Source organism: Balaenoptera acutorostrata, chromosome 13 (genome assembly GCF_949987535.1).
Source record: "Balaenoptera acutorostrata chromosome 13, mBalAcu1.1, whole genome shotgun sequence".
In the NCBI taxonomy this organism is placed as follows: domain Eukaryota; kingdom Metazoa; phylum Chordata; class Mammalia; order Artiodactyla; family Balaenopteridae; genus Balaenoptera; species Balaenoptera acutorostrata.
In genome coordinates this window covers 70411247-70425364 of record NC_080076.1, presented here as the reverse complement: position 1 = coordinate 70425364, position 14118 = coordinate 70411247, and the positions used below count along the sequence as shown (strand labels likewise).

General features: G+C 38.5%; 1 protein-coding gene across 3 annotated transcripts in view; it reads left to right on the top strand.

Moving 5' to 3' along the window:
* TTC28 (tetratricopeptide repeat domain 28) overlaps positions 1 to 14118 on the top strand; it is a 593579-nt gene that overhangs the window by 413847 nt on the left and 165614 nt on the right. For all 3 annotated transcript variants that reach the window (XM_057526055.1, XM_057526054.1, XM_057526056.1), the window contains one exon: positions 9876 to 10383. In XM_057526055.1, coding sequence (XP_057382038.1) covers positions 9876 to 10383 — 508 coding nt within the window. The remainder of the gene's footprint in view (positions 1 to 9875; positions 10384 to 14118) is intronic.

Sequence of the window (14118 nt, the reverse complement as noted above, 5' to 3'; positions counted from 1 at the left end):
ACTCCCCCAAATAAAACTGAAGATGTAGGTGAAACTGAGAGTGGGAAATAACTTTCCAAAAATCATCTTAATTGATTATTTCAAGTGAGTGAGAGAATTTATCCCCAATCAAACTCAACTCCCTAATAGGACTACCAAGACTCTAGGATTATTACTTGGTCATCATCTTGTGGCCAAAGAGCTATGTAGAATGGAATTCTTTATAAAAATCTCTCTAGAGGGATAGCATATGGCTTCAGTGGAAGGTGTTAAGATGTAGAGGAGGGAGGAGAATCCTTAAGTAACCTGGAAGAGATGTTAGGGAGGAACATTTCTTTCCTCTGTCGTTCATCATCAACCTCATCATTTGCAGTCCTTCATGAGGAAGTAGCACACACTCTTGCATTGGCTGCAACTTGGCAGTTACAGCACATAGCACAGATGCCTGTTGTATTGAATCAAGTTTACATGGAGCATCAAGTTTAAAAAAAAATGAATTCATTATAAATTCTGGCAGTTTTTATGGTATAATTAAAATGTCTAACAGGATACCTTTGGGAAGCTAAATGCAGTTTTACTATTTATAGAGCCAGCAGAGGTAGTGTTTCTTGCCAACTTTCATATCTTATGACCTATAAATTGCTCTTAATAGCTAATCTGTCATCCCAGCTTCTCAAACAAGAAAGCTTGTTTCCTTATTAATCTGTTAATTTGCATCTGCAAAGGACATTTACAAATTCTTGGTTTGAAAACATTGCTGTATTAATGCTGGGCATTATAAGTAATTTATGACCTGTGATAGCAACTCTTAGGTCTAGGTAATAGATCTTTCTGACATTGTATTATTCTTCCAACCCTAATATAGTTTTGATAAAAATAATTATTGTGAAAGCTCCTCTGGCCCCACAGTATTAGGAAAAGCTGACAGGTTACCTATGGAGAAGCTATAACTGTCACTAACTGCTCTCTAAGCTCATAGTAATAGATTCAAACCAACTATTCCAACTATGGTATAGTAATATGGTAGAAAGAATTCAGATGTACACAAATCACTGTCTTACTTTTTAGTAACAACTGCAGAATATTCCTCCAACGCTAAGTTTAGGAATTGGGACAAACTGGTTAGACTGATTATCATAAACCCAACACCAGTTATTGAGCATGTACAGCATGAAATGATTGAAGACTACTAAAGACCATGTAATTAAAAATTTCCCTGTTTATGTGGTATTTAAATGTCTTCTTCAGGCTGTGGCTGTGAGTTCACAATTCTTAGAGATCCCATTTCAGGAAGCTTTCTCCCTACCAAGAGCCTTAACATTTAACTGTTTTTTGTTTTTGTTTTGCTGATTTGTTTTTTCTCTATTGTAATCCAAGAAGGATTTGTGGGAGCAGGAAACAAAACATAAAAGGGAAGAAATCAGAGTAATGAGAGGATTAGGATCATATCATATGCTGAAGCGAGGGTAGAGTTTGTACATATTATGGGATTCTATCTGGCTGTTAAAAGGAGGCTCTGTATTAAATCATAAGCTTCCTGGTGACTCAAACAAAAAGGTAAACATGACCGCTTATATGATTCACATTTTTCTTAAGATTTTAAAACCATAGCAGCTGCATTGAAATCTGAAAGAAATTTTTCCACTGGTCCTTATAAAGATGACATCAGGTGGTATCATGGACAACGTCCTCAACAATATAGATTACACATTTTTTTGATTATTTTTGTACAGTTGTTTTTGTGTGGCTATTGAGTAAGCAACTCTAGACATTCATGACTATCATTTAACTTTTTATACAGAATTACTTTATCAACTCAGTTGCTGACTAAGGGTAGATTTTTCAGGCTATAGTACACTCATTAAATAGGGAGTGAATGTTATTTAAGACTGTAGGAAGTGTATAGACCTCACAGAACATGATTCAGTCTTCTGTTTCTACAGGTTTGTATTTGGGTGGCTATTGATTCCTGCTAAATAGATCTGCAATGTGGGTAAATTACTACCAGGTAGACCCTTGTATCTGGGTTAATACAGATTTTTAAAGATTAGCTAAGTTTCTGTTTTTAGTACCTAATTCTCCTCAAATTTAGTTTTTCTATCAAAATGACTAAAATTTCATCACCCAGAAACCTATGGTAATTCAAATAATTGAACCACTAGATAGTGTTAACTGTAACTATAGTGACTGGAGCATGAAAATTATTAATTTATGCTCAGTATTGTACTGGTCAGGCTAGGCCAGGTTATGCTGCAATAATAGTAAATTCCCAAATCTTAGTGGCTTATTTCTTGTGCCTGCTGTGTATTCATTACAGGTCAGCCAGGGCCCACATTGCTATGATTGTCACTTAAATTTCAATTTTGATGGAGCAGTGTGTAGCAAAGAGAAGAGAAAATGTGGTGAAGTACGCACTGGTTCTTAAAGCTTTACATGGATGTGATCACATTTGTTGGCCAAAGAAGGTCACGTAGCCACTCACACCTGACTTCATGCAGTCAGTGATGTGCAGTCTTACCTACTTCGAAACAGAGATGCCAGCATATTTGTGAATATCCCTAAAGCCTACCCTAATATCATTAGTGCTTAACATTGATCTTACTGTATTCTAATTAGTTGTTATTTTAGTTAAGCATTTTGTTGTTGTCGTTACTACCAATCTCCCTCCTTTTCAGCTACTTCATGGAAATACATGAATGTATAAATCTGATCTTGTCAGTCCCCTGCTTAAACCTGTGGCTGTTATTGCTCCCTGGGTGGATTGTACATTCTTCAATAGAGGATAAACTGTATGTAGTTAAATGAGCACGAGAGCTAGAGTCTGATGTCTGTGGACCTGAACCCTGGCGTTGCCATCAGTGCTATCAATTGTGTATTCTTAGGCATGTCATTTTATCTCTTTGAGTCTAGCATTATCTCACAAATGGATTTAATAATAACAACATACAATTAAAAGGATTGTTATTAATGATTAAATGAAACAACATACATGGAAAATGCGTTAGATTTTACAAATTGATGGACAGACAGAATTCATCCAAACCCGCCTTTCCAGACTCCCCTCCAGCCACTATCCCCACTCCCAGGTCTAACCAGCTTCTTGGTCTCTAATCATTACACACTCTGTCATACTTCATGCCTTTGCTTGTGCTGTTTCCATTTCCTAGAATTACCCACTCCCCCAACGAGGAAAACTCCAATTTATTTATTAATTTTTAACTAATAGACGTCATTTTTAGAGCAGTTTTAGATTTACAGAAAATTGAGCAGCTAGTACAGAGAGTTCCCACATTCCCTTTCTCTTCCCCATTCAGTTTCCCCTCTTGGTAACATCTTGTGTCAGTGTGGTACATTTGTTACAATTGACAAACCAATATTGATATAATATTGTTAACTAAAGTTCATAGTTTACACTAGGGTTCACTATTCGTGTTGTACAGCCTATGGGTTTTGACAAATGTATGATGCCCTGTATCCATGATTATAGTGTCATGCAGAATAGTTTCACTGCCCTAAAAATCCCCTGTGATCTGTCATTTTCTCCTGCTGAAACCACTGATCTTTTTGCTTTCTCTATAGTTTTGCCTTCTCCAGAGTGTCATGTAGTTGAGATCATACAGTGTGTAGTCTTTTAAGACTGGATTCTTTCATTAAAGAATATACATTTAAAGTTTCCTTCATATCTCTTTGTGCCTTGGTAGATCATTTCCTTTTAGTGCTGAATAATATTCTATTGTAAGGATGTATCAAATTTTATTTATTCGTTCACCTATTGAAAGACATCTTGGTTGCTTCCAGTTTTTAACAATTATGAATAAAGGTGTTACAAACATTCACGTGCAGGTTTTTGTGTGGACGTTAAGTGTTCATTTCATTAAGGTAAATACGTAGGAGCATGATTGCTGGATCATATGCTATGAGTATGTTTGTAGGAAACTACCCAACCATCTTCCAAAGTGGCTGTCCCATTTTGCATTCCCATTAGCAATGAATGAGAGTTCCTATTGCTCCACATCTTCACCAGGATTTGATATTGTCAGTTGTCTTGGATTTCCACCATTCTGATAGATGTGTAGTGGTATCTCATTGTTGTTTTAACTTGCAATTCCCTGATGACATATGATGTGGAACATCTTTTCATATGCTTCTTTGCCACCTATATACAGTTGGCCCTCCATATTTATAGGTTCTGCATCCACAGATTCAACAAACCACATATCAAAAATATTTGAAAAAATTCCAGAAGGTTCCAAAAAGCAAAACTTGAATTTGCCATGTACCAGCAACTATTCACATTGTATTTACATTGCATTAGGCATTATAAGTCATCTAGAGATGATTTAAAGAATGTGGGATGATGTGCATAGGTTATATGCAGATACCATGCCATTTTACATAAGGGACTTGAGCATTCACAGATTTTGGTATCTGTGGGGGTTCCTGGAACCAATCCCTCACAGATGCTGGGGGAAAACTGTATCTTCTTTGGTGAGGTATCTGTTCAGGTCTTTTGTCCATTTTAAAATTGGGTTGTTTTCTTGTTGAGTTTTAAGTTTTTTTGTTTTTTGTTTTTGTATATTTTGGATACAAGTCCTTTGTCAGATACGTATTTTGCAAATATCTTCTCCCAGTCTGTAGCTTGTCTTTTCATTCTCTTCATGGTATCTCTTGCAGAGCACAGTTTTTAATTTTAATGAAGTTCAACTTAGCAATTTTTTCTTTCATGGGTCGTGCCTTTGGTGTTTTATCTAAAAATTCATTTCCAAACCCTAGGTCCCCTAGAATTTCTCTTATCTTCTAGGAGTTTTATAGTTTTGCATTTTACATTTAGGTCTATGATCCATTTTGAGTCAATTTGTATGAAAAGTGTAAAGTCTGTGTCTAGATTCACTTTCTTTGCATGTGGATGTCCAGTTGTTCCAGCACCATTTTTTTTTAAAACATCTTTATTGAAGTATAATTGCTTTACAATGGTGTGTTAGTTTCTGCTTTATAACAAAGTGAATCAGTTATACATATACATATGTTCCCATATCTCTTCCCTCTTGCATCTCCCTCCCTCCCACCCTCCCTATCCCACCCTCTAGGTGGTCACAAAGCACCGAGCTGATCTCCCTGTGCTATGCGGCTGCTTCCCACTAGCTATCTATTTTACATTTGGTAGTGTATATATGTCCATGACACTCTCTCACCCTGTCACATCTCACCCCTCCCTCTCCCTATATCCTCAAGTCCATTCTCTAGTAGGTCTGTGTCTTTATTCCCGTCTTGCCACTAGGTTCTTCATGGCCTTTTTTTTTTTCCTTAGATTCCATATATATGTCCAGCACCATTTTTTGAAAAGGCTGTCCTTTCTCCATAATTACCTTTGTTCCTTTGTCAAAAATTAGTTGACTCTGTTTGTGTCTAGAGAATTTTCTTGAGTACATGAATGAATGAACAAATGAACCAACCAACAGACCCCAAAACACTCTAATATCCGTGTAAGCTTTGACCACTTAAAGTGCTTTTACCAACATTATGTGTTGGATATACCAATGATTCCAAAATGCCCCGGAGTAAAGGGTGAATTTTCTTATGTCTACACTTGCAGAAGAGTAATACGAGTAATATGCTTTAGCGTATGAAAATAATGACCCTTCCTGCCATCAGTGGGGCACGCTTCTTGTGTTGTTTTTTTAGTTGTGGTGTAATAACATCATGTTCTATTTTCTGGTCATCTTCTACCACATCTTTGAAAGGAATAAAGCTAAGTTAGGGTAGGAAGAGCAATGAAAGTCTAAAATTTTTGAGCATCTAATGTGAGCCTTGAAATGGGCTCTTTACAAGTTCTATCTTATGTAGTACTCATCAGAGCACTGTGAGATATTAATATTCCCATTTACAGATGAGGAAACTGAGGCTCAGAGATGTTGCATAACTTGTGTAGTATCACACAGTTTGTCCTTTGAACCCATGCATGCCTGATTCCAGAGTCTGCCCCTATTCTTCTACATCCCTCTGCCTCTTGGGTTGCAGGTGGTTAACCCAGTACCTTGGGTTTGTGGGCACTGAACTGGCAAGGAATACAAGGTGCATGTGGATTTGGACAGTGAAGATGAAAAACTGTATTTCTGGTACTAGCTGTGGGTGCATTTCCCCTTTTCTTAAAACTACATGCAATTAGTCAATCAGCAGTTATATCAGATATTCTCTATATGTGCATTTAATCATCCCACAAAATATAACCCTTATGAAAATACATACAATAAAGGGAAAAACATGCTAGTTGTGAGGAACACGTTTAATTCTGCAAAATAAGGTTTAATGGTAGTATCATCAGTGTGGTTTTTTGGGTAATTTAAACTTCCTCTATTTCATGTCTCAAACTGAAAGTCCTTAAAGGTGGTTTGAAAAAATATGAGCAAATTTCCTTCTCTAGCTCCATGTCCCACGAAACTGACTCGTCAGGTGCAGTTCTTCTGCAAATATTTGGGTCACAGAGCAAGGGGTAATGACTCCTGTGTGCTAAGTCTGCAGCTGGAAATCATGCTTTGGCAAGAACATGAGTAATTTATATCTTGTAAAAAGAGAAAAGTATTGTCTTATTCCAACCAGAGAGTTTGTTAGCATAACTGTTTGTGTTCATTTTGGTATTCAAATACAGATGTTCCAAAATGTTTCCACTGTGGGAAGCAGCTGCTGCTATTCTAGCACAAAAATCTCAAAGAGATTAATATACAAAGGCAGTGTGAACCTTAGTGGCAAGTGCAGCATCTGCTTGAGGTGGGGCCTGTGTTTCCCTGTAGATAGTGGGTCTTCAGATTCTCCTTAACAGCCTGAAACCATGTTTCAGATCTAAGCTTATTCCACAGGAACAGGAACAAAGACAAGTGATTAATTTGTAATTCACTTAGCTGATAAATATCATCACATGTTATTTGCCCAGCAGCTGTAAAACACTGGACTTCATTTCCTGTGGCAACTGATAGGAATATAGATGTTTGGTTGTAATGACTGATGTTTTTGGTGCTGTTACTAGCTTCTGCTTGGTAACAGAGCTCAGCCCAGCCGGCCTGCAGTCATAAAACATCCATCCGCACCTTAGTGATGCATTTACAGAGAACTTTACAGTTTACTCAGGACACTCACTTGCACTGCTTCATATGATCCCATCCTAACCTTGGAAAGTACATACGCTGTCATTATCAGAACGGTTTACATATAAAGAAAATACAGGTGAAGAAGTGAAATGACTTATCAGGGTTACACAGCCAGGGCCTCTGACTCTAAATTCTATTCCATTCTTATACTACATCAAGCTGCCTTTCTAGTTTCAGAGGCTATGATATGTGCTTCATAAACTATATTGACCTTTCTAGAGTTGCTGGTTTCCAGGACACCTGCATGAAGAGTCCCAGCCTGATAGCGCTGCCTGTAACTGGAAGGTGCCAGGGAAGAGCTAATGCAGTAGTCCTTCCCTCTTTCCTCACAGCCCTAGAGGGGAAATGCCCCAATACTCCTTTCCTTATGTTTGGGAGAGCTTCAGCAAATGAGCTCCTATGTCTCCCTGGCGTTTACAGAAATGAAGAACCAGAAGCAGCAGATCCTTGGGCTGTCATTTGGAGTTGCCACATACCACAAGTTTCTAAGAACAGTGATGCCTGGGGTGCTGTGCCTTCCCCAGGCCTTATTAATCTATTCCCTGCAGTGTTCAAGGGCTCATTGCCTCCAACCAGATCTACTGTTTGGAATTATCTAGTGAATTATTTATGGTTTACACATTTGACAGAGGCTCATGGCTAAGTTTGAAAACGGTTCCTGGGACCTAGAAACGTCTGTCTGGAAAACCAAGGCTCAGAGAAGTTAAGTTTCTGAAGGTCCCAGGGCTAGTAAACAGCAGTGCAGTTTTGAACCAAGGGTGTCTGATTCTAAGTCACACTAGGTCCATAGTGAAAGAGCCATGTGTTCTACTTTGAGGGCAACAAAGATTTGCAGGTGGGAGGGTTTGTGGACTGTGTCCTGCTCTCTAGCCTGGCTTGGGCACAGAAGGACCTCAGAGAGTAAGGAGGGGAGGGCCAATTACAGAAGGAAAGGAAAGAGACTGAGTCCCCCCGTCCTGCAGCAAAGGAGGAAAGGAGATTGTCGGGTGTGGGGAGGGGAGTTGTGAGGAGTAGAAAGGCCTATGTGCACTGTGCCAACAAGAAGTCTTAACCCCTGATCCTGAAGAGGTTCCCGAAGTAGGAACCTGAGGCCAGTACACATCCAAGTGGCATGCTCTTGGGTGACATCATTGCTGCGTCTGCCAGAATCACATTGCTACAGGATTGTGATTTTCATGGAATTGTTTCTGCTCTCCACCACTCAGAAAAAAAAAAACAAAAACCCAGAAGTACATTTCCAAGTGTTTATTTCCTCTCTATTTTCCTCAAGCTTTTTGTTGGAACATCTGTGAAATGATAAAAGCAACTTAAAACTACATGGAACCTTTTGCAGATACACAATTTGCAAGCATTGTAAAGATGGTCAGTCTCAGTCATTTTGATCAAAACTGCTATTTTGCAGGCAAAGAAATAGGGTAGCAAATCACTCAAAACTATGAAATATTAATAAAAATGTTCTGAAGTGCACATAGAACACATCTGATAAAGAAATACCCTTACTCCAGGTGGGACGGCCTTCCCTTGTTGTTATTCCCTAGCCTGGAGGCCCTGGTGAAGATCACTTGCCTACTTGTGACAGAGTTTACCCTTTGTTCTGCCAGGATCACATATTCATGGTACGAAGAGGGAGCATCATGAAGAAAGGGGGCTACATGGCTCTAGCTGTAGGCACGGTGTGAAGGAAGGGAAGGATAGGCAAGTTGTTGAATGAAAAGAAGCGCAGGAGACCTCGATGTAACTCCCTTTTATGTCTCTGCAAAGGAGTTAGAGAGTAAAGACGAGAATCTAAGACTATCTGCACTTGGTAAGATTCTAGAACCTGTGTAACATCTCCTTTGTTATTTTTGTTTCCCTTTGGTTCACTATGCCAATATAGAGTCATTTTCATTAAAACCTTTAAGACAAAAAGGGCTCATGTTCTTTTCTTTAGACAAGAACTACTTGAGTGGCAAGCAGTGTGAGGGGACTAGGAAGATAGCATCTTTCTGCACAGAGGCTGGGGTCAGAAGAGAGAGCCTCTAGGCAAGAAAAGCAAAGCTCGAAGAGCAATGTGAGCCTAAAAAGGGGTGGTGAGGCCCCGTGGGGACTACCCCATTCAGAAATGTAGTTGTAACTCCCCTGTTATTTTCCTCTGGGGCTCATCTAATCTAAGCCCTCCACAGTAACCAGTACTGATGAAGTCACATTGAGGTAACAAAGATAAGAGAACAGGACCCTCCAGTGGGTCCTGGGTCACAAAATTATCAATCATCAATCTAAAAATCTCCCTTGCCGTTAATGTATCCATTTGCTTTGGGAGAAGACAAGAATTGAGAAATGCCCAGGGTGCAAAGAGCCTAGCATGGATTTCTCCTATGAATTTCCTATGCTATATTACATGTAATAATTAATTTTGATTTTCTTCAACATTTTCTTATACTGCAGAGGTTAATAGCTATTAACAGAGATATAATAGCACAATATTAGAAATGTCAACTCTTTAAACTAAGATGAAGGTTATATGGCACACAACCTGTTTCTATGAGATTCGGTGTTGAATGTTACTGATTAAATTGCCATTGTCTTTTATTAGGAACTTGCTGTTTGGTTGTGCGCTTTTTCAGTTCTGCATAGGTCTGAGGACCACTGGTAGAAACACCATTAGAAATAGGATTGGATGGTTATGGGCAAACTCTCTAACATTTTATCTGCTGAAACAAACCAAAGCCATTTTCTGATGTGCTTTCTTTTCTCTGCCTTATCTTTTCTCTCCAGGCAGCTTCATCAGCCCTGAGCAGTCTGGGCCACGTGTACACAGCCATTGGAGACTACCCCAATGCACTGGCCAGTCACAAACAGTGTGTTCTTCTAGCCAAGCAATCCAAAGATGAGCTTTCTGAAGCCCGAGAACTCGGCAACATGGGAGCTGTGTATATTGCCATGGGTGATTTTGAGAATGCTGTGCAGTGCCATGAGCAGCATCTGAAGATAGCCAAGGACCTGGGCAACAAGCGAGAAGAGGCCCGTGCCTACAGCAATCTGGGCAGTGCCTACCACTACAGGAGGAACTTTGACAAGGCCATGTCTTACCACAACTACGTGCTGGAGCTGGCTCAGGAGTTGATGGAGAAGGCCATTGAGATGCGGGCCTATGCTGGCCTGGGCCATGCTGCCAGGTGCATGCAGGATTTGGAGAGGGCTAAACAGTACCATGAGCAGCAGCTGGGCATCGCTGAGGATCTCAAGGACCGGGCGGCAGAGGGGCGAGCGTCCTCCAATCTGGGTAAGGACAGGATTGCTTGCGGGACCCCGGGTCAGGGCCAAGGGCTGGAAATAGCTGGAGTAACCCACTATCTTTTACAGGAATCTGTGTGTTTATATTCAAAAGAATCTCCTCATTGTGTGTGTTTTATATTTCCTTCAGATATATTTTCTTGGAGCCTGCCTGCTCTAAATCACAGGATCCTTTCTGTCATCACAGTGCTCTGAGGATTAGAACTCTGAAATACTGGAAAAACAAAACACCCCAACCTTTTAATCTGTCTAGAGAGAAGAGCGACCAGATTTATCTAATTAGAGAGAAGGGGGATGAAATGAAGAGACAAAGCTATGTTTGGTTTAAATGAAAGGGAAGCTTTCTAGGAAGTCATCAATGGAAGGGAATTTGAGAGGATTTTAGTGTAGAGGGAGTTCTTTACTTGGTGACTTTAACCCCAAAGGAAATGTATTTTTTCCCCTCAATGTATGTGTATTCACAAATGATGTTGATAGTTATAGTGTAAATGTAAAATTATTTTTTGAAAAATTTAAATAAGATAGATTTGCAGTCTATGTTTTGATAGTACTTGGTTACAGTTAAGATATTTATAGATTTGGGGGAATTTATATGGAGTGGTAAGAGGCGGTAAGTATTAGTAACTGGCTACTTTTTAGAAGATATTGTTATCTTTTCTTGGTACCCAAACAGATGTTGGTACATAATGAATGAAAGGAACAGATGTGTTCAGAAGTATAAGCGGAACTCATCCGTGTGCCTGGAGCCCATGGTTTGTTATGTCCACAGGGACTCAGGGTGGGGACAGGACAAGGAGACGGTGACCTTATTCATATTAGTGTATGCTTAGCAGATATTAGTGGCAATGCATTGTAAAAGTCAGTCCCCTTTTCTTTTGTGACCTACAAAACCCTATTTCTCTTTATATAATTTTTAGCACTACTTCTCCCTCCCCTCTACCTCCGCTTATTGTAACCATATGTTTCGTGAATATGGTTGTTAGAAAAAGTCTGGCAAATCCCTGGAGATGATGCTAAAGATGGTATTGAGATCAGAATGAGAATCTAGAGAGCCTGATAGAAACCATAGAAATAAGTTCTTGGTATGATATATTCATTCAACAGATTTCAAGTATTTATTGAATCATTACTATGTGCTGAATCCTGGAATAATTGCCTTACGTGATAGAGAAGTTTGAAAAAAAATCCTTGCCCTCAAAGAGCTTATAATTTAGTTGGGAAAATAAGATTAATACACAGGACAACAGTGTTAATGATGTTGTGTTGCCATGAAATTCCCAGAAGGGAAGCCTTGAGGGCTGGGAATAGTCTGGAAAGCTTCTTGGAGGAGATGACGCCCAGGTGGACCTTGAAGAATAGCTGAGATTTGGCCAGAAATGGGATGGCATTGATGGCAAGGGGTATGTGAAAGAAGAATTTGATGCAATAGGTTGGCATATCTGAGGGATAATGGCATGATTAGCCTTCAGGAATGTGCTAGAGGATGGTAGAAGATTATTATGAAAACTAGGCAAGGAATTGTTAGTGAACAGGAACTCCTGAAGGTTTTGAAATGTAGAAGTGAGAACATTGACTAGATATTTAAGGAAGACAAGTCAAGCAGTGGCACATAGGATAGGTTGGAGGGCTTGAAACCTGGAGTGTAGAAGGCTGTGCATATTGGACAATTCATATTTTCTCTATCATTTTGTGTCAGAAATCTATCATTTTGATTAGTTGCATTTATTTTCCAAAGACTTCGTTCATTTCATCTAAATTGTTGAATTTATTGGCATAAAGTTGTTTATAATACTTGCTTATTTTCCTTTTAATGCTTGTAAGATATATAGTGATATGTCCTCTTTAATTTCTGTTATTGGTAGTTTGTGTTTTGTACCTATACTAACTCCCTCCCCCTTTTCTGGATCATTCTAGCTAGAGATTTATCAATTTTCTTGATCTTTTTAAAGAACCAACTTTTGCTTTTGTTAAGTTTTTTCTATTGCTTGTCTTTTTTTTTTTAATTTATTTATTTTATTTTTTGGCTGCGTTGTGTCTTAATTGACGGTGGCTTCTCTTGTTGCAGAGCACGGGCTCTAGGCACGTGGGCTTCAGTAGTTGTGGCTCACGGGCTCTAGAGCACAGGCTCAGTAGTTGTGGTGCATGGGCTTAGTTGCTCCATGGCATGTGGGATCTTCCCAGACCAGGGCTCGAACCAGTGTCCCCTGCATTGGCAGGTGGATTCTTAACCACTGTGCCACCAGGAAAGCCCGCTTATCTATTTTTTAATTTCATTTTTCTGGTCTCATTTTTATCATTTTCTTCCTGCCGCTTTCTTTGGGTCCTCTTTCTAGCCTCTCAAGGTTGAAACTTAGGTCATTGATTTTGGACTTTTAAAATTTCTAATACAAGCATTAAAAAATATAAAATTTCCTCTAAACACTGCTTTAGCTGCATCTAATAATTTTTGATGTATTATGTTTTTACCTTCATTGGGTTTAAAATATTTTCTAAAATTGTTTGTGATTTCCCTTTAACCCCTGTGTTGTTTAGAAGTGCTGTTTAATTTAAAACATTTGGGATTTTCCTAGAAACTTTATTGTTATCAAATTCTAGTTCTATTGCAGTCAGAGAACATACTTTGTAGGATTGCAATAGGTGTCTCTACAGATGTTGTTTAGGTCTAGGTAGTTGATGGTGTTGTTCAGATCATCTTTGTCTTTTTTGATTTCTTTGTTTATGTTTTGTCAGTTGCTAAGAAGGAAGTTGTTAAAATCTACAACTGTTAGTGTGGACTTGTCTGTTTTTCCATTTAATTCTGTGAAACATGGCTTCATGTACTTTGAAGCTTTCTCTTTGGGCAAATATTCATTTATGATCGTTTTTGTCTTTCTGACAGATTGGCCCTTTTATCATTATGAAATGTCCCTTTTTATCATTGGTCATGTCTTTTTTTCTTGAACTACTTGATCTGATACAAATATATCCACTCCTACCTTCTTATGCTTACTTTTTGTGTTTTCCATTTTTTTTCTGTCTTTACTTTCTATTTCTCGGTGTCTTTAGTTTGTTAACTGCAGATAACATCTAGCTAGGTATTGCTTCTTTATTGATTTTCACAATTATGGTCTTTTAATTAGAGCATTTCATCATTTAACAGTTAATGTAATTATTGGTTTTGTTGGATTTAGGTCTGTTATTTTACTGTTGGTTTTCTGTTTGTCCCATTTATATTTTGTTCTCTGTTCTTCCTTTCCTGCTGTCTATGGGTTAATTTAATCATGTAGATTTTATTTTTACTTGTCTATTTGCTTTTTAGCTCTATCTTTGCATTATTTTTTAATGGTTGCTCTAAGGATGGCATTATATATCCTTAACTTTTCATGGTTTACTTTGAGCTACCATTGTACCACTTCCTGTAAAATATAAGTACATTATGACCTTGTAGGTCCACTTACTCCCCACTCCCTGTACTTTATGCTGTAGTTGTCACATTTATACTACACCTATATTCTTTTTAAACTCCACAGTACAATGTTAGCTGTTCTATTTTATATTACCATTTTAAATAAGAGGAAAAATAATGTTTTCTGTTTATCCACTTATTTATCATTTCTTGTAATTGCATTCACTCTTGAAGATATGAGTTTCCACCTGGTATTATTTCCCTTCAGCCTAAAGAACTTCATGTAGCATTTCTTGTAATGCAGGTCTGCTAGTGATGAATTCTCTTCATTTTGTTTAC